This window comes from Cyprinus carpio, chromosome A9 (assembly GCF_018340385.1).
Source record: "Cyprinus carpio isolate SPL01 chromosome A9, ASM1834038v1, whole genome shotgun sequence".
Classification (NCBI taxonomy): Eukaryota; Metazoa; Chordata; class Actinopteri; order Cypriniformes; family Cyprinidae; genus Cyprinus; species Cyprinus carpio.
The window spans coordinates 6,192,197-6,213,385 of NC_056580.1; the positions used below are offsets into that span (position 1 = coordinate 6,192,197).

General features: G+C 36.8%; 3 protein-coding genes across 4 annotated transcripts; all 3 read right to left on the bottom strand.

Annotated features, from left to right (window-relative positions):
* Positions 1–428: 428 nt before the first annotated feature.
* On the bottom strand, positions 429–5,352 carry LOC109095851 (syntaxin-19-like). Its single transcript, XM_042763275.1, has 2 exons — positions 5,154–5,352; positions 429–2,045 (listed from the first exon to the last, which is right to left on the bottom strand). Exon 2 carries the CDS (start codon positions 1,946–1,948, stop codon positions 1,064–1,066), a length of 885 nt encoding a protein of 294 aa, XP_042619209.1. The 5' UTR covers positions 1,949–2,045; positions 5,154–5,352; the 3' UTR covers positions 429–1,063.
* A 1,404-nt stretch (positions 5,353–6,756) lies between these two features.
* On the bottom strand, positions 6,757–11,912 carry LOC109095853 (radial spoke head component 1). Of its 2 annotated transcripts, XM_019109518.2 has the most exons (8): positions 11,746–11,906; positions 11,552–11,665; positions 11,349–11,454; positions 9,616–9,706; positions 9,325–9,460; positions 9,085–9,156; positions 7,266–7,380; positions 6,757–6,967 (listed from the first exon to the last, which is right to left on the bottom strand). In XM_019109518.2, the coding sequence occupies exons 1-8, from the start codon at positions 11,794–11,796 to the stop codon at positions 6,945–6,947; spliced, it is 708 nt and encodes a 235-aa protein (XP_018965063.1). In that variant the 5' UTR covers positions 11,797–11,906; the 3' UTR covers positions 6,757–6,944. The 2 variants fall into 2 exon arrangements, with proteins under 2 accessions (XP_018965063.1, XP_018965064.1); XM_019109519.2 differs by lacking the exons at positions 6,757–6,967; positions 7,266–7,380 and adding an exon at positions 8,566–9,032 and having other exon boundaries at positions 9,063–9,156; positions 11,746–11,912.
* Positions 11,913–12,893: 981 nt separating this feature from the next.
* LOC109095896 (F-box/LRR-repeat protein 3-like) lies at positions 12,894–20,796 on the bottom strand. The gene is made up of 5 exons (XM_042763278.1): positions 20,413–20,796; positions 19,587–19,965; positions 18,470–18,592; positions 18,209–18,380; positions 12,894–15,907 (listed from the first exon to the last, which is right to left on the bottom strand). The coding sequence occupies exons 1-5, from the start codon at positions 20,430–20,432 to the stop codon at positions 15,267–15,269; spliced, it is 1,335 nt and encodes a 444-aa protein (XP_042619212.1). The 5' UTR covers positions 20,433–20,796; the 3' UTR covers positions 12,894–15,266.
* Between the last annotated feature and the right edge of the window lie 393 nt (positions 20,797–21,189).

Here is a 21,189-nt window from a genome sequence, read left to right on the forward strand (position 1 = left end):
GTATGGTGACCCATACTCAGAATTAGTGCTCTGCATTTAACCCATCCGAAGTGCACACACACAGAGCAGTGAACACACACACACACTGTGAACACACACCCGGAGCAGTGGGCAGCCATTTTATGCTGCGGCGCCCGGGGAGCAGTTGGGGGTTCGATGCCTTGCTCAAGGGCACCTAAGTCGTGGTATTGAAGGTGGAGAGAGAACTGTACATGCACTCCCCCCACCCACAATTCCTGCCGGCCCGAGACTCGAACTCACAACCCTTCGATTGGGAGTCCGACTCTCTAACCATTAGGCCACGACTCCCCCTTACAAAGTGACATCGCCATCTACTGGCCTGGGATGCATAATACAGCATTTTTAGTCATTTTCACAGATCCAACAACAGTCAGCTATGTGCGAAACTTTTCAAAAACACAAAGGAAAAGCTTTTCCGTTTTTAATACACTGAGTACATTTGAGTAAATGAATGGCCAAAACGCATAAAAATGTTTTCCATTTTTAGTTGAAAACAGTGTTGTGTAAATGCCCCTTAGATGTGGACTTGCAGAAATCTTTCAGTTGGCTTTTTACTTGAAAATATAGGGCATATTTGCTTAATCTTATCTCTTAAGACAGAATGTGTGATTTTCAGCTCAGTTATTTGATCAATCTAAAGCAGACAATAGGATACATCAAAAAATATCCATTTAAAATAATACTGAAAGGGGAAAAAAATTATAAAATTAAACTGACATCCAAAATTGTGCAACTTTTCCACAATAATAAAATACAAACTAAGTTTACCTTTGATTATCTCTTACATAATTTGAAGTGATGTGATGTAACAACATCATAACCTTTTGTGAAATCTTTATATAACCATTCGTATTGCATGTCAACACCCAACTGTTTTCATTGCTATGGAGCCTTCCTGTTTTAATATTATCCAAAAGTGCTTTGTGCCCTTACTTTTTATCTTCAGCAGGCAGTGGTCAGTGTCTGCAGTTAGTGTACTCGGCCCTTGAGAGAGCAGCAAATTCTAAACGTTCCCACAGTTTATTTTGCCAGCCCTTCCCTGCTATCTGAACCAAGGACAGCAACAACAGCACAGTCTTCTGAGAGGGTTCTTCTTCTTGTATCTCGCAGCCGTTTTGAACATCTCCTTCGTGACTGCTACATAGTCTTGCGTCTTCTCCACATTGGCTTGTATGTTCTCGATCCGGTGGCCTTGCTCTTCCACCAGCATGAACACATCTAGAAAGAGATCTCGCAGGTCCTTCATGTTGCTCTCCAGGTTCAGGAGCTCTTTGTGGCGTTGCTCGATCTCTGAGAGCTGCGTACGGGTGATCTTTGCATCCACTATGATGTTCTCATTGAAGATCTCCCACTTGCCCTGCTCCATCATGTCATCCACCTCATCTTCGGACACCTCGCGACCCGATACCTCCAACTGCCGGATGATAAACTGCTTGCATTTGTTCTGCTTGCCCAGGATCGCGTCGTTGTGTTGGCGCATTACTTGCTGGAACTGACGAAAGAGGGCCGCGTGTTGGGCCTTCTGGATACGGGACGTGGCAAAGTCCGGGCCCAGCTCTGCCTCGGTTTGCTTAGCCTTCTTGGAAAGTGCGTCTAACCTTTTATGCAGGCTCTCGGCCATCAGCTTGATGTCTCGTGTCATGCTGCTCTCTTTTTTCATGCTGCTGAGACGCCTGATGGTGGCCATAAAGTTTTTCTGCTGCTGGCTGAACTTACGGACTTCAGAGTTCAGCTCCTCGATGCTGTCATGAATGCTCTGAGCCTCCTTCAGGAAGTTCTCCAGGACGGGCTCTGCCTCGAAGATCACGGCCTGCAGGCCTATCAGCGAGGACGGGTCCATGTCCTCCTCCTCATTGAAGAGGTTGTTGTCCACCAGCTTATCGCTGGCCTTCATCCGCTGACGCAACTCCTCCATGCGGTCCTTCATGACTGCAGAGACAGAAGACCTTGATGGGGACCAGGTCAGATTTTCTCTTGGGTTTGAGTGTTGTCTGTCTGTAGAATGTTCCTCTGCTTCTCATACCCTGTAATTAACCAGAGAAGAGTCACATTTTATCTTTTCCGTCCTCATTTTCAGAGCATGGTTTCTTTCTTTTTTTCTTTTTTTTTGCACTGACAATTTTAATTCCTAAAAGAATAGTTCACCTAAAATGTAAATTTTATTTAATTCACCCTCATGTCCAAACCTGTATCCTGTATTATTATTTTTTTTTTTAGAATTTTCTTCTTACAAGCAGTGTTATTTTAGAATGATTAATGAATGAATGTATTTTTTAAATTATTTTAGTTTTAGTTTTCATTAACAATAACGCTGATTTTTATAACAACACAGTTCATAGTGACCACGCCTGTTCATCTTAAAAAAGAAATACATTAGAAAACTACACATAGTCCATATGAAATATTAAAATCTGGATTATGACGTGAGAACCAGCACTATTTTGACATTGGTGGTGTAAATCCTGTGAGCAATGTTGAGCCATGTTGAATCTGAACATACAGTAAAGTATTCGTGAATAACAAGTTATTCTGTTCCTCACACCGCTGTCATAGGACTTCATAAGACTTGTAATGTAGTGCAAGAGTCATATGGACTAAGATACTTTCATGATTTATTTTAGTATTTTATTTTTATTTTCTCTGTGATTTTTGGAATTTAACAGGTCAATGTTTCACAGAAACAACATCACAGAAATGATATATCAATGGTTTTGCGTCTACTCTAAAATATTTTTCGTTGCCCCAAGAAACTTTGCATTCGCTAACAGAGAATATAAAGTTTCTTGGGTGAATGCAAGAATTTTGCAAGCAAGCACAAAAAATGGAAACGTCATTTTGAAAAATGAATTTGACCAAGACCATGTCCCCTTTAAGGTCGCGCTAAATGATGAGAAAATAATGACAGAAGATGAACTTATGTTAATGTTTTTTTTTTTGTTTTTTTTGTTTTTTTTTGTATTCTGCATTTTAAGTAGCAGCTTTTAATTTAACCGGTAACCATTTTTAATTTTTCAAATTATAAAAATATATAGAAATGATATGTCTTTGTGTGTTTGTGACAGTGTTACTTTATTAGTACTACCAGTATTATTTATATATTTATTAATATTATTAATTTTCAATTTTGTTTTCAGCATTGTAATTTAATTTTGTTTGTGTGTGTATGTGTGTATATATATATATATATATAGTGCATATATTCTATTTACCTTTATTTTTATTATTTATTTATTTAAGTTCTCAGATTTAAATGTTTTTTATTTTGGTAATTGTCAAGGCAACATTTATATTTATTGTTTAAATGTTTTTTTTTATTTAATATGCATATATTATTCTACAGCTTCATTTCCATTAGCAAAAAATATTTTTAAATTGTTTTCATTTTAGTTAACAATGATAACAAGGATGTGTGATTGTGTGCTCTTCTAGTAAAAATCACAGACATCCGAGCTGATACTGAGCTGATATTTGCCGCAAGTAAAGGTCACATTTTTGTCGGATGCTTTTCCATGCGTTATGCCTTTAGCTGCAGCTCTGTTGTCAAAAGAAGGATTAAACCAAGGCTTTTATTCAAAACCTGTGCTGCATTCCCAGTCCACATATCACTGCTGCGCATTCATCACGATCTCTGTAATTTATAAAGTCTGTTCTGACACTGTACTGAACATGATATATTAACATATTCACTGGAATCTGCTTCCAAATAGCTTACTGACTGGCTTGCTTCGCAGAAAGTAAGATGCATGACTGCTGGTGTTTTTATCCTCAGTCTAGCTGCCTGGACTGTGGTTTTGGAAAGTGAGCATAACACCAAGGGCTGGGTATACCGAGCTTGTCTTAGGAAAGTAAAATAGAGCGCTCCAAATCACCGGCTATCCGCTTACTAGAGGGATTTCAAACAGGAAAGACTGCAGTTGCATGTGTGTGTGAGAACAGCCCACCCAAGCTCCTTAGGGAGAAAGCTTATGAATATAATTGTGGCCTTTGTTTGCTGCAGGACATCCAAGGAAGTCACACCAATGCATTGCACAACACTCTCTAATCCAGCCTTCAGCTTATGTTGCTTTACTGAACTGAATCAAACTAGGTAGTATCAAATTGTAACTAGGTGCCTTTTTAGTCCTTTATTAGAGTCTCTCTGCTTTCCATATAAACCATTTTATGTTTTATGTTATATACAAGCTGATATGATGATATGATTCCACTCCGCTGGTCTAACTGTGTAATAGTGTCCCTTTTTGACAATCAGTAATGAACATCATATTGCTATATATGTTGTGATTACACTTATTTTGTGTGTTGACTACCTTGTAAAGTATTTGATTATAATTTCAACTGAAGTGTGTTATTTGATTCTGATTGATTTGATTAGAATTATAACTAGTTTGTTATTCAATAATACATTTAGAGTCAATATATTTTAAATGTACTATATTTCAGCGGCATCATTCATACATGACATGTTTTTAATAGAACCTTCATTAATGTATGTTTTAGTTTACCATAAATGCTGTCAGTACATTTAGCAACACACACACACACACACACACACACACACACACACACACACACACACACACACACACACACACACACACACACACACACACACACACACACACAAATTAGAAATAGAAGTATGAAAGTCTACACATTCAGTTTGCCCTTAAGTATATACTTTTTAAGTATTATTTTATTAAGTAATATTACATTTTATTTTTGTGTATCAGTTAATGTGCTGTAATATTTGTTCATATATATTTTGTATTTTATTAGCAGTCTTTCTATGAAATGCTCAACTATGCATCTGTATTTATCACACCAGACTACTGTGAAACTGCATTTTGTGATAATTTAATGTAATTACAGTGTAATTAATATATCAGTTACAACACTAACAAAAACAACTGTTCTATATATATATATATATATATATATATATATATATATATATATATATATATATATATATATATATATTTCTATTTGATAACAATGATTATGATCATTTCTCTAGCTATCTTCCATTGAGCTACAGAAGGCTGAATATTTCTTAAATATCTAAATCCTGGATATCAGTATATCATGGTTTCTCCCTACTAAACTGATAAACTTAGTAGAAAAAAAAATACCTCTTGTTGCTTTTAATCCTTGGAAGGTTGAATATTGCTTCATTTTATGTTGCCCAGAATTTTAGCAAACACTTGACTCGGCCATGATTTATAGGAAGTCCTTGGCATATTCTCAGCTTCCAGAAACACAAATATGTGCTAGTGTGAGTTTCCCTCTGCTCCTCTGGTGTCAGTTATGTGTATCAGAGGAACACAACACAGACTCCTGGGAAATCTGGTCAAGCCAGTTTAAAACCACACCCCCAGCCACAGTTAGACGTCTGTTTGACCAATGGTGGGTGACGCTTGTTAGGCAGAAGGAGCGTGGGTGACGTGAGGCACAAAGGCATTGAAAGAGCACATGCGGTGACCCAAGTGTGCTCTCACCCTCGGCACCCGCTATTGTACATCAGACAACAATGAGCTCAGGAAACTTTTTGAATTATTGTTGACAAAGCTTTGAAATCCTGGCCTATGCAGACATCTTTCTGTTCTCAAACTCTATATTGTGTTTCCTCCTAATTTCACATTCATCTGGTTAGTAAAAATAAGAAGAATGTCATTGGCTGGTTTTGTTGTTTGATCATGTTATGGCAGAAGAGGGAGTGTTAATATATGGGTGTGACAGTTTGACAAACTTGTTCTGTTGAAGGGTAACGATTATTTTAATACCCGTTATTTCTGTTCTCTTTATGTTTTAAAGGCTTTAGATTTGATACAACCTACTGTACTTTTTCAAGCTCTGTGTATTTAAACATGAAAAGATGGTTAAGAACTCACCATATGTTTTTAATGTACTGTATGTGTGACCGAAGATGCTGCTTGTAAGTGTAACTGTCAGATTTTATAAATATCAGTTATGTTGAATAAGCTTTGTCTTTAACAATTAACACAAATGAAGTGTGCCCTGAGGAATTCTGGTAAAGACAGTTAGGGTGAAACTATGCTTAAATTATGCTTAAACAGAAATACATTCTCCATCACTTTGATGAAAGGATACTGCATACTGCACATATATAAGTGATGAAGTTGCTGTGGACAGGCCAGAATATGAGTCAGATACAAAACTGTTTAAATTTTTCAGCAAGACATTACATGGAATTGAAGCCATGTATCTCTGACACAGACATAAAACTGCTTTATTTAGGCCTTGATGATTATGAAAAAAATGTGCAAAATGAGGTGCTTTTCAAACATTTTAAAAGTGATTGTTCACACGTATCTGGGTTTTCGAAACATAATAGTACAGGTCACATTTAATGCAATAAACACAATAAAATAAGACTCGCTTCAGTGTGTTTTTGTAGCAATGCAATGGGTTTCCCAAAGAAGCTTTCAGTTACAGGTCATTTTCGTTTGGTTCATTGCGCCCTCTGCTGTTTTTACAATTACAACACTTGTCTCCAAATCATGTGTAAATAGACTTTTTTTCTGTTAGTGAATTAGACTTGAATTAATACTTGATTCTGATTGGTCAATCGCAGTTCCGTCATCACTTATTCCTTCATAATCATGCTGAACTCTTATAACTATCGTCACAAACAACTGATTTCGCTCATCGCTGGGCAAGTTTCATGTCTCATTCTTATGACCTGAATAAAATAATGAAAACTCAAATAAATACTTCATGTACATTTATTTATTTATTTAGAAGTATTGTAGTAAGCATGATAATGTACAGTCAGAAGGTTACTATTGCAGAATCAACTCATTTAGGCTGATACAGGATCCCATTATTACTAAACATGAGATATGCAGATATAATTAACCGGCGGTCCTCTCTCTTCTGTGTCGTCTTTTGGTTCGTCTTTCTCAGTCCTCCACCACGACTTGATCTACAATGAACAGACACAGTACTTCAGTTCAACTTACTGTATTTGAAAAGACTTTTATGGATAAAATGTGTAAAATGTGTAAAATAGCAGCACATAGGTACTGTTTTATGACTGATGCGCTTCATCACTCATTTCTCTTCTCCTTTCTTGCATGTACATATTTGTAATTATAGGTCAGTAACATCAAAAAGCCCCTAAAAGGTGAAACTATAAATGCTATTTAATGACACACACTGCAGCGCTACAGTGTAAAGGCAGTCTACAGTAGTTTGATATTTAAAACTGGATATGGTTGTACCCGAGGTGGAAGAATCCTTCTCATTGGTCCAAACTGAAAGCCCAGTGACTGCCTTGGGTCTCCACTTCAAGATGGTTGTTATGAAAGGCTCATCATCTTCTGCATCTCCTTTGTCCTGCAGTTCAGAACTGTCATTAAGATTTGGCTTCACAGAGATTCATTATGCATCAGTTTATTAGGCTTATTCTTCTAGGTAGGGTACAACAGAGCTCAAAATATCTGTTCCCAAAATGTATGATAATTGTTTTTTTTTTCTTTTAAATGAATAATTTGTTTGAAAAACTATTAAAAATTTGATTTGGAAATTATCTACAAAAAACCCCCACTCATTTTAAACATTAAACCTTTTAATTTTAAATTTGCTGGATGCAATGACACTGGATCACTGCATAGAAACAAACAGGCGTTTAGAAAAATTCCTGTGGTGTTTTAAGATGTTTAGTGTTTTTGGGAGAGATTGAGAATCAAAATGAACCCCTGGGGGTCTTTTGCCCCATTGTAATCAACTATTTCATCTCTTAAAGACACAAAACATGATGTTTTTAGCATCTTCTCGGTATGCTTTTATGTACTGATTTTGTATCACATTCTGTTTTTATACATGGTTCATTTGCTTGTTACAGGACTCAGATATCTTTTATGTGCTGTTATCTGTTGTAGTGAGTGGTTGGCAGTGTTTACTAGCATACCAAGCTGTCAAACTTCTGAAACTCCAGTGAGGTGTTTCATTCACTCGATGCTCTAAGGACATTCCACTACTGACTACAGTCTAATAAAGGAAAGAACACTGCACAAGACTGTTGTCTTCATGAGCCTCTGTTGGCATGCAGCAGGCAGCAGGCAAACTGCAATCTAACAATCTATCCAGAAGGCTGTCATGAAACCTCATCTCCAAAAGCTGAAATGGAAATAGAGAGGATCTGATCATGGTGAGGAGAACGCAACTTCATGGCCTTTTCTTCCTTACTGGACGCTTCATCTAGCGAGGGCTGGAGGTTCAGTAAAGGAATATTATTTTAAACAAGAAAACTACCCTTGTGAAAAAGTAGTAGCATACCTTTAAAAAGGAGTTCTTATTACAGAAATAAGTTTGAACTGAATATTATGTTTTCAAGACACTTAATTTCATGTTAATTGCAATTCATTGAAACTGTATTAGAGTTTTAGTTTATATTAAATGGACTTTAGTGTACTTTTTGACCCGCTTATGGACATCTTTATATGTCATAATTACTTCTGCATGTGGGCTGCTGAATGTACTCACAAGCATTTATGATAACTAAAATATACTTGAATGTCATGTATTTAAAAATATTTGTAATTACACATTTGTAATAATGAAGCTACAGTTTAAAATATATAACATTTTAGTGTAATATTGAATAACTCATGGCTTAACTCAACACATAAAAATCTGTGCACTACTTTAAAATACATTAAAACCATGATTCAAAATGGGTTTTCAAAGTAAAACTTTTAATTTGACTTAATTTCCATTTTTAAAAGTGTGTTAAGAAACATAGTCATGAAAGCTGCTCTCTTTAAGAACACTTAAGTTGCCTTTTATTTCATTAATATTAACTGCACGTGTGTCTTTAAATATACTATTAAGATTCGAAAGACACTACACATGCACATTTCATACAATAAAGTGCACAAAAACAATTCTCTTAACAAGCCATATACCGACAAAACACAGCTGAGACTGAGAACACGGGAGAGGAACATTTTGTATATAGTATCTGCAGTTTCATACGACCATGCCACCTGAAATACACTCTCAGGAAGTTTAAAGACGTGTTGTCATGAAGAGACACACCTGATCTATCTGGAGATACTCTCCATGCTGCTCGCACCCAACATCAAACACATACTTCCCCGGACCAGAGGGCTAGAAAATAACAATCACAAGAAACAAGAGATCACTGTGTGAGAGAAGTGCAACTATCTTGATGAAGCTAACGGAGAATAATTTCAATTTTGGACAGATTTGAACTGATCTACAAACCATTTGCCAAGACCAACCTGCTCAGAACCATACATGTAGAGTATAACTTACATTATTATTGACAAAGTTGCCCTGATATCTGTGGTTCTGATGGATCAGCTCGCCGGCTGACTCCATTTTACCCATGATCCATGTGCCCATGTACTGAGAACCCGTGTTGTGATGTGTGTATGTACCCTGCCCATGCCTAAGACAGAAACAGAGAGACTGGTACTTAACAAGCATACTTTCCCATACGTTTTTAGTTGAGCTGAAGATGTTATGAATACTGTTACAGCTAATATCCACAGAGCAGACATATGAGATCACTAGATTAGATAGGTGAGAAAAAATATTAACTACCTCTGATGGTGCAGCCATTCACCGTCATATGTGTCTCCACTGGGGTATGTGTACACACCATGACCCTGCCGCTGGTCATCCACCCAGCTTCCTGCGGGAGAGAAACAAATATGATACGAGAAGATTGCATTTTAGACTCTTTGAGTCGGGGTCAGAAAGTCTGAGACCACTTTTTAAAAAGCTTCCAATTTTTATTTCTACTTGAATACAATGATTTTTTTTTTATATACAGTACAGGTCAAAAGTTTGGAAACATTACTATTTTTAATGTTTTTGAAAGAAGTTTCTTCTGCTCATCAAGCCTGCATTTATTTGATCAAAAATACAGAATTTTTTTTTATATTGTGATATATTATTACAATTTAAAATAATTGTTTTTAAATTTATTATACTTTAAATTATCATTTATTTCTGTGATGCAAAGCTGAATTTTTAGGATCATTATCACATGATCCTTTAAAAATCATTCTAATATGATGATTCATTATCAAAGTTGGAAACAGTTCTGCTGCTTAATATTTTTTCAGAACATGTGATACTTTTTTAGGATACTTTGATGAATAAAAAGTAAAAAAAAAAAAAAAGAAGCTATGTTTTTAAAATATAAATATTTTGTAATAACAATATACACTACTGGTCAGTAATTTGGGGTGAGTAATTTTTTTTCTTTCTTTTTTTTTAAATAAAATCAATACTTTTATTCAGCAAGAATGTGTTAAATTGATAAAAAGTGATAGTAAAGAAAATATATTATTAGAATATATATTATTAGAATTTTTTTTTTTTTAATAAATGCAGTTCTTTTTAACCTTTTATTCATCAAATATATTAGACAGCAGAACTGTTTCCAACACTCATAATAAATCAGAATATTAGAATGATTTCTAAATGATCATGTGATAGACTGGATGTTACATGTGACACTAAAGGCTGGAGTAATGATGCTGAAAATTCAGCTTTGCATCACAGGAATAAATTATGTTTTTTAAAGTATATTCAAATAGAAAACTATTATTTTAAGTTGTAATAATATTTCACAATATTACTGTTTTTTTCTGTATTTTTGATCAAATAAATGCAGGCTTGATGAGCAGAAGAGACTTCTTTCAAAAACATTAAAAATAGTAATGCTTCCAAACTTTTGGTCTGTACTGTATATAAATTATATTATTAGCATAACAATTAGTGAAAAGTCGATAGGAAAAAAAATAATGTTTTAATGCATTTATAAATATATACACTATTAGTTCATGTAATGTAAAAATTATTAGTATATGTAGACATTAACATAGATTAATAAATACTGTAAAAGCAATGTTACATTAGTATTACTTTTATACTTTTGTTAATATTTTGAATTAATTTTAATGTTTTCATTTTAATTTTTAATAATTTGTTATACGCTGTTACCATTTTTATTCATTTTTGTTTAATAGTTTTTTTTTTCTTGGTAATTTTAGTATTTCTGCTTAGCATTTATTTCAGTTAGTTGCCAAGGCATTTCAAAACTGTCAAAGGTTTTCAACTTACATTAGTATTTTATTTTATTTCAGCTTTTCTGTTATTTTATTTCAGCTCTGTTCAAAGAGGATTTTAATAGTTTTAAAGGTAATAACTCTGTGTGTAAAGTGCATTGCTCACGGTCACCGAATGCATTAACAAATGTTAACAAAAATGTGACGCTGAATCACATATGCGTATATGTACTTGAGATAATATAGATAACGACTTACCTTCATATCTGGAGCCGTCTGGGTAATAAAATGTGCCCTGGCCGTGTTTTAAATTCATGTACCATTCTCCAGTGTATCTGGCCCCGTTCTTGAACTTATATGTCCCCTGAAGCACACACAAAACGGTGATTATCGTATGTTTCTATTGTTTATGAGAACACAAACGGCATGAACGGTCAAGTGTGTTTGATGAGCTAGACGACCTGGCCGCATCTCTTGCCGCTCTCATAAGCTCCTTGGTAAGTGTCTCCCTTCGGCAGGACCGCTTTTCCCTGTCCATGTCTCTCTCCGGCTTCATTCCTGTCCCCCTCGTACTCCTGCAACACACGGCGAACACTGTCCGCTACTGTCCACTCCACTCACGGTCAGCTGAAGGGAACTACTGAGAGTAACTCACCCCGAGAGAGCCCTGCTCGTCCTCAAACTCTTCAGAGCCAGCGTCTGACATGATCAACTAGAGCTGCAGGATCAGAGAAGAGGGAACAATCCCAGAGGAAACCATTCAGCTCGAGACTGTTTACCGTCACCGTAGTAACGAGCGCCTGAAACACGCACGCGCAAAGTGACTTTCAGCCCAGAACGCGCTCGCTTTGACAATACTTTCTCAAAATAAACCACTAACGCTCCCTTAACTGACACACTATCTATCTATCTATCTATCTATCTATCTATCTATCTATCTAAACATTAATATTTCGTTTTAAATGCACTCACTACTAACTTACCATGCATGGCTGCATGTTTTTTTTTATTAGAAATGAATGTTTTATTCAGCAAACATGCATCGATTTTTTTTAAGTGGCAGAAAAAGCATTTATAATGTTACAAAATATATACTTTTTTTTTTTTCAAATAAAGCTGTTCTTTTATAAAAGAATCCTGAAAAAAATATTCCCACAAAATATTAAGAAGCAACAACTGTTTTAACAGAAAATAATAATGTATGTGGAAATGTATGTATGTATATAATTAATCACGATTAATCGCATACAAAAATATATATATATATTGGTGCTGTCAAATGATTAATCACGATTAATCGCATCCAAAATAAAAGTTTTTGTTTACATAATATTTGTGTGCATGCTGTGTATATTTATTATGTATATATAAATACACACACGTATAGTATATATTTTGAAAATATTGACATGTATATTGTACTTACATGTATATATTTATATTCATACTACTTATATATACAAATATATTAAATATATAAACAAAACATATTTTTCTTAAATATATACATGCATGTGTTTGTATTTATATATACACAATAAATACACAGTACACACACATATATTATGTAAAGAAAATTTTTTTATTTTGGATGCGATTAACCGTGATTAATCATTTGACAGCGCTAATATATATATTATGAGGAGATACCTTTACCATAACCATCATATTCTTTATTCTCGAACAATATTAAAAACCATCAAATTATTTTCGCTACTAAATAAAATTGCATTTTAAATCTTCTGTTTCCATTCCAGATGATGTCTGATTTATCAGATGCATTAACTTAGACTGACGCAAACATCATCTTCAATGTTTTATTGTTGTTGCTGTACAACACATTTATGAATAAATGATCTGCAAAACATCCACACAATTTTTCCACCTTTATTCACCCTTATTTCAATTAAAGACAATGTTGATGTTTTTACAACACAAAAGAAATGTGATGCTTTTCCATCAATATGCTCACTTCAGAAAAAATCAAATACATAAACACTGGGTTTAATGCTTTTTGTACATTTTTCTAATTTCCAATGCTCTGGTTAACATTGAGTTGATGTAATGCTCAGCTTGCATTTCCAGAAAGTCAGTCTTAAAGGTTTTTTTGTGTTTCAAATTGGCAAGCTATGCATTGACTAAAGCCTAGCTCGGGTATTTTCAAGAATATTTCACTTTCAAATGCTGGCAGGAACCTCAGTTTACTTAATTTAGATGTTTACTTAATTTAATTTGCAAAAGCTAAACCAGCTTTAATTCTGGATAATGGGCAAAGAAAAACTATGACATGCTATTGACTTTTTATAAATGATATAATATGCATATAAATCAACAAGGAGCATCTTAAAGCTAAACAACCAATACAAGCAGATTGATAACAGTAAGAAGTATATCAATAAATTACACTGATGAGCATCTCTAATCACAAGGATACAAAGATCCATCAAGGAGTAATTCCCACTCGTCTGAAAGAGATCAGCACAGACACACTTCAAACCTCCACAGAGGGTGCGCGAGAAATAAGTATTTCTATTTATATCAAACACACAGCATTTTATATACAGACACGTGGGACTTCCTTCTTAAAGGAAAAGGTTTTCACTGCTTCACTCCAGTACTGAATCATACTGGACTGAAACCAAGGGGCGCATGTTAACGCAGCATTCATTACACGGTCGTATCCAATTCAGTTCGTCATAGCACCACATTCTTCATGCAATCAAATAGAAATTAGAAACCAATCAACGCTTCGTTCTTTTACTATTTTCTTCCAAAACACTGATCCTTTAATTTCCTTCCTCTCTGACATACCGAAGACCTTGAAAATATGCTGTTATTACTATTCTTCTGCACCCTCTTCCCTGCTGCACCACAATATGAGCAACCACCAGAAAGAAAGATTTCAATTTGGTATGAGGCGCATACAAAAGCACTGTAATACCAAACGTACGTAATGCAAAATGTTTGAGTCACGTAAAATATAGTTCACTATCTACCGTACATAAACCAAAAGCCCAACCCAGATGGATGTGCTCTTCTTTTAAACTTATATTTGTGGGGGTGAACATGATAAGAGGCGACTAGTTAGTGAGGGAAAACCACTCTCACTAGTGTTGTGGCTTTTCATGCCACTGCTGAAGATTCCTGATTTATCCTGCTACACAGACCAGCTACAGATCAGACAGTATAATCAAAACCAGAGATGCTGGGACGGGTTGCAACATCCCCCTGGACATGCATTTACATGAGACATGGTACAATGTTGAGCCACCGAAGACAAAACAGACACAGAGAGCCCATTCATCTAAATAAAGAATAATGAATATATGCATCTAAATAAAAGTTTTCTGTTTCTTTTCTAAATTAAACTTTTTTTCCCCCCGCAAAATAATCTGAAAGTGTAACATACAGTATATACATGATGTGGCATGTACAGCAATCCTTGATTTAGTTTCATAAAGGAAATGTCAAGAGGAACGCTTCCAAAAAGATGAATTAGTAAATCTTACAAAACGTCCAGGTTATACTACACCTCAAAAATCAAAAATACAAATGAGCTTAATTTTCTTTACTTTTTGCATTGTGATCTAAATTGTAAAATATTTAGATCCTGACAGTATTAAATATAGATCATAGTGCCTTTATGCTGATTAAATGACAACAGAACTGTAACAATTACTTTATTACAGTAATGAGAATCTAATGGGATTAATAAATCAAACAATAATGATAATGATATTGAGAATGACAGGAGAAAATACTTAATTGTTATTTATGGTAAAAAAATATTAATGGTCCTTAAATGGGCTTCATCTCTTTTTGATGCAACATCTAATTCAGTATAATTATAATGTTTTGAGTTTTAATAATAAGGTAAAATGTTATGAGATTTTTTATAAGACATGCCATTCAAGAAATGGCTTACTCAAAAATGTAAATGCTATTTTTTTTTTTCTTCACCATTCTCCAAAATATCTTCTTTTGTGTTCTACAGAAGATGATCATAAATATTTGAAAGGTCTTAAGGGTGCGTAAATAACATTTTCATCCCTTTACAACAGTCCACATTCATTCATTATAGCAGTGCGGGAATATACATCTCAAATCAAATCTATGTAAAACGCTGAGTCAATATTACCAAAGTCTGATTACTGTTTATGGTCTTCTGAACACATTTCACCAGGTGGGCATCATATCTGGAAACCAAACGCGCCCGAGGTGCTTGGACACTTCCCAGTGGATCTCGTCCAGGCTGTATTTGTGGTCTGGGATGAGCACCTCCTCCATGATGGAGAGCTGAGAGAGACGGCGGCCACACATCTTCACGAACTCCACGAAAGCGCTGCAGGAGACCTCGCACTCGCCCAGTCCGATGGCCGACAGGTGCTGGCAGCGCTCGGCGATACGGATCAGCTCCTCGTCCAGCGGCCGCAGACCGTTGGCACACACCACCAGCTCCACCAGACGCGGACAGTTCATGCCCACGCGGCCCAGGACCTCTTTACTGACCGAGCGGCCGAAGTAGAGGTGCGTAACGGGGATCTCGTCGCGGAAAAAGGGCCCGAACTCATCCTCGTACAGGAAGAAGTACATGACCAGGTTGAATTTGGGTGAATGGCGCACCATGGCGTCCCAGCTGCTCTTCTTGATGGTGTGGAACTGCTGGCCGGGGTTCTCGCTCACCACGTCTATGCGCAGATGCTCGAGGTGCACGTGCTTCTCGGAGGACAGCGCCAGCAGCAGCTCGTCGCTCAGTAAGTGATAGTTCAGAGCCAGCTCTCTCAGACCGTGACACTGATCAGCGACGCACAGAATACCTGCAACAACAGCACACTGATGGGTTTCACCTGCGCTAGACACGACAAATAATACAGAGTCTACTATAGAGCACAAACACAGCTGTTCGATCTACATATCAACCTCTGATAAAAGAAACACCAATATAATTTCATAAAAAGGAGTGGCAGAATGGAGTGGTGTGGATTATTGTGATGTTTTTATCAGCTGTTTGGACTCTCATTCTGACGGCACCCATTCACTGCAGAGCATTCATTGGCGAGCATGTGATGCAGTGCTAAATTTAACCAAATCTGTTCTGATGAAGAAACAAACTCATCTAGAACTTGGATGGGCTGAGGGGGAGTAAATTCAGCCAATTTTCATTTTTGGGCGAACTATTCTTTTATTATTGATTTTTCAGATTATTTAAAAAAGTTAATCTAAAATCTAAATTGTGTCATGTTGTCTCATGTCGTTCCAAATCCATATGACTTCGTCATATGCAATATTGACGTGCTCTTTTATCAGCTGAGTAACAGTGAATATGCACTGTGAATATCAGGTTGCAAAAACGGCATAAAAAGCCTATGTTTGTATGACTCATGCGCTATATTTCACCAATAAGGCAATATAGAACACCAGAGAACTGGGGCTTTCATGCCGTGTTGAATTTACCTTAATAAACACTAGATGACATGCAGGATGTTCTCTCAAAGCTGTTCAACCTCAGACTCAGACTTATGCATTTCTAAGGCAACACTATTAATGGAAAAACTATTGTGTAATTTGAGAAATCAACCGACAAAACCACAATGCAGCAAGTAATATTACGAAAAGTGCCTTATTAATAAACTTATGTAGCAGAATATTACATATTGGTTATCCAGTTCTGTGCAAGCTACATTAAACAGTAGTGGTCTGTTTAATGTACCGATATAGTGTCAAGGCCGATATTTGGCATTTTTCAAATATCGGCATCGGCAGATAAGTTTTTCTGCCTGGCTGATGTGTTCGAGGTGGTTTTATTTTGACGGCGCTGAGAGCGGCAGTGCCTGAGCACACAGTGCTCACATTCTCCCTCTTGTTCGCCATCGTCTTTAACAGTTCTGTCTAATACGGACAGAAGTTGGTCTAATAATCCGATAGAATTGTTAAACAAAGGAATTAAATGTATACAGAAATTATTATAACGATTGCTTTTATATTATTAGTAATAGAAAGGCAAACATTATAATACTTTCTCATTGTCGTCAGCACTAAGCAAACACGCATTTATATAATTTAAACAAACCTTTGAATGACTAAAGAACATTTAATTTCACAAACCTAGTTGAATCCAGTTGTGAGATCTTGTGAAGTGTGCTTTTATCCAGCATGATCGCGTGTTCTCTGTGTGAACTGAATGCTTTAAACTTTAAACTCGTAATTTCAAATTATTCTGCGCTTTATGCATGTGTCCACTGTCACATTCATGTCATTTTCACTGTGTGCTGTATGTAAAATACGTGTTACCCTGGCTTTATTTGAAAAAATATGATTCCCAATGCACACAAACTTCCCAGAATACTGAGTGCCCTTTTGGTTACAGTGTTTACTTCCTTTTTAATTATATTTTTATTAAATATTTATTTATTTGGGAAAAATACTTTGTCATCTAAAGTGTGCTTATTTTACACATTTTTTTTTTAATCCATTGTCAAATTATTCTAAGTTTCTTAAATATTAATAACTTTAAAAATATATATATCGGCTTTACATCGGCTATCGGCCCCCTGCTTTCCAAGATATCGGCTGTCAAAAAAACAATATCGGTCGACCACTATTAAACAGTATTGTGTCTTTTCTTTATTTCAGCCTATTCTTGCATTAAGATAAGGAAGCCAATTATTAAACTTATTAAACAGAAGTTTTACAACTGCTTAATTACATTTTACTGCTGCAATTTTTAATGTTTTCCACATGATGTTGCATCTCTCAGAAAAAGTGAGCATTAATGTGAACGAATCTAATGTTGTTTGCTGTCTGTACTTTAATATTAAACTGCTTTGTTACTCTCTGTTTTGCATTATATGTTTTAGAAAGACCTGGTACATAACGTACAAGTGATATGGATTACATGCCTGTAAGCTGTTAGACACCAGTCACTGTTTACTTCATTTGTATCTTTGTTCTGTTTTTTTTTAATAGTCTGTGTATGTGCTTATTACTCATTTGAATGTGAAAATTACATACACTTTAGAAAATATACTAAATACTATATTCTAATTTTATTTCTTAATATTTAACTGTATAAATCAACGTTCCTCATATAACAACAGCGTCAGATGAGTAAGTCGTACCTGCAGGAGAAACATGTGGGCAGCTGCTCATCTTCAACAGCTTGAGTGTGTCGCTGTTGTTGGCCACCAGCACCTTGAGCGAAGGATCATCCACCGGCGTGTCGTCAATCTTCAGAGACGACAGAGACTTGGAGTTGACAAACACCACGGTGAGAGCAGAGATGAAGTGCGACTGAAGAGAGGAAACAATCAGACATCAGGAAACAAGCCGACCCATCATCCCAACACACAGCCCAGTCATAACAACACACGTCCCGATACCTTCGGCAGCTCCATGAAGCTCGGCCGTGCAGTGGAGATCAGCCCGAGCGTCTTCAGAGAGCAGTTGACCAGCTGAGACAGGATGTCACACGCAGCCTCCGCTGACTCTGTACTGCTGTCCACCTGTGCACACACGCTTAGCATCAGCTCCAGCAGCTCAGTGTTCAGACGGACTGTAAAACAGCCGCTATACACACACCTACTGATTTTTTTATTAATGCAAGTCTACATATCTTAGGAGTTTTTTTAGGTGCACTTAAAATTCTGTCATCATTTCCTCACCCTCATGACAAACCCACAAGGTTTTCGTTCATCTCTGAAACACAGATCAATTTCTAATGAAAACAGTCCCTACATTGAAAGTCCATGCAGCCAAAACTTTAAGGCTTCAAAATTTTTATCAAGACATCATAAAAGTAATCCACACCAAAACATAAACCCATCATATTCATCATATCTACCATATTCTGTTTACCATATCTGATGAGCTCTATGCATGTGTGTTGATCAGTGATTATATTTAAACAAAAGCCTAAATTAAATCTGTTCGTATATAAAGAGACCGTCTCTTCAGAAGACTTGGTTTAAATCACTCGATGCATGATTCATGCATGACTTTATTATGAACTTTTTGAAGCTTCAAAGTTTTGGTTGTGTGGACTTTCAAAGAAGGGACAAGAAATTTACTCTTAGGTTTTAGTAAAAAATATATTTCCATTTGTATTTTGAAGATGAACAAATGTCTTATAGGTTTGGGATGACATAGTGAATAAGGCCAAAACTATCATTTTTGGGAGGCATAGTTCACCCAAAAATCAATTTTCTTACCCAAATCACGTTGTTTTAAGCCTGTGTGATGTAAGAAGATATATATTCAAGAATGCTGGCAACCAAACCGCATAGGTTCCCATTGCAATCCATCAGAAACCAAGAGTGTTTGGTTACCAGCATTCTTCAAAATATCTTAATGCTCTGCAGAAAAGAGAGAAAGTCATACAGTTTTGAAAAAACATGATTTGGGTCAGTAGATTTTGCCTGAAATTTAATTTTTGGGTGGACTGTCCCTTTAAGTTGGACATGATTTGTGAGCTGTAATGCTGCTGAGCCTCTCTCTCACCTTAAAGCTGACGTACTGTAAGTGATTGGAGTGCCTCTTTATGATCTGCTTTATTAGGTCCGGATGAGTGGCCTTCAGGTAAGAGCTGGCGGGCTGGTTGAGCTCAAACTCAAAGCACCTCCAGAGCTCGGGCATGTGGAAGGCCTCGTTCCAGCCGCGGCAGACCTGCGAGGCGAAGGCGCGATCGAGGAGAGGCAGGTACTGGAAGATGTGGAGCAGCATCTCCTGTGGCAGTCGAGCCCAGTCGGGCAGCACATCTCCAGAGTCCTCCGCGGGCTGTCTGACCCTCTTACAGGAGTCCGCCGGCCCCTTGCAGGATGAGGGCCTGTCCTCACGGTCTCTGCTCAACCTCCTTTTCATTCTCGGGGGCCTGAGAGAGCTGAGAAGCATAAGAGGTTTAAACAGGCCTAGTGCAAACACACACACTCAGTGACAGATGCAAACATGCAGAGAGGCACGTTTAAACACGACGTGCATCCCAAAACAAGTTTATTATTCAGGCTTTGCTATATTTATTACGTTTGAATGGCTTTGAACTTTCCTGAAAACGAGTTAAACTGCTTTAATGCAATTACAAACTATTTCCTGTTTGGTTCGCAGCGATTTTAAGTTTCGTTACACTCAAGACTAGCCAGCAACCAGTGATTTTAATTAATAGAAGCAACTGAACTGCCATGGGTGAGATATTATTCATGAATAAACACGTTATTAACCCAGTAAACACAATGCATACATGCATCTAGTCACAGAGACAGTGATCTAGTTAGATTAAACCAACAACAACCTTACTGCGCTGCTGCAAATCCCGAATAAACGTTAACGTTACCTGTTTTGCGTGTTACTCATGTCGTCTCCCTTCAGCTCGCACGCAAACCGATGAAAAATAAGCAAAATCGCTGTTAGTCGTCTGAATGTCAGCCCGGACCGGAACCTGAACACATCCGAGCGGCGCGGAGGACACGCATTGAAGACGAATCGGGTGAATTTCTGTCGTGTTACGTTGTTGTTGTTTTCACGGGAGTCTGCGCGCGTACGTCTCGGAGATGTTGCTGGTTGACCTACTTCTCGCTGCGCTCCGTACCGCGGGAGATTTCGGCGTCCCCGCCTCCCTCCAGCGCTGAAAATGGCGGTGTTGTTGTCGCGCGTGAGCGGCGTGTTACCGGACTCTTCCTCCAGGGGGCGCACGGCGGCTCAGAAAGCCGACCCCTTCGTAAAACAGCATTCAGTTACTTAAATTAGACATTCATAAGTATACGCTTTTAATACGTGGTTCTAATTATTAGTATGTGAGTGACATGCTAATAGGAACTCGTACAGGCATTCGCTAGTGTCTCAGTGTTTGCTCGCGCCTCAGCGAGAGAACGCGGAGAAAGATAACACGCAGCACGTGACAAATGTTGTCATTAATATTGTGTTTACAAATGCGCCAGTTTACTTACAAGTGCATTTAATATTTCAAACGTATTTTATAGGTAATTTCGGTGTTAGGTGTGCCGTCTGTTTTTATTTATTTATTGCAAACATGATAAAAATGGAAAATATAATGCTAATTTTCGGGTCGCCAAGCTCTGCGCGCCACTGACTTTCATTTTCAGTTCCAGGA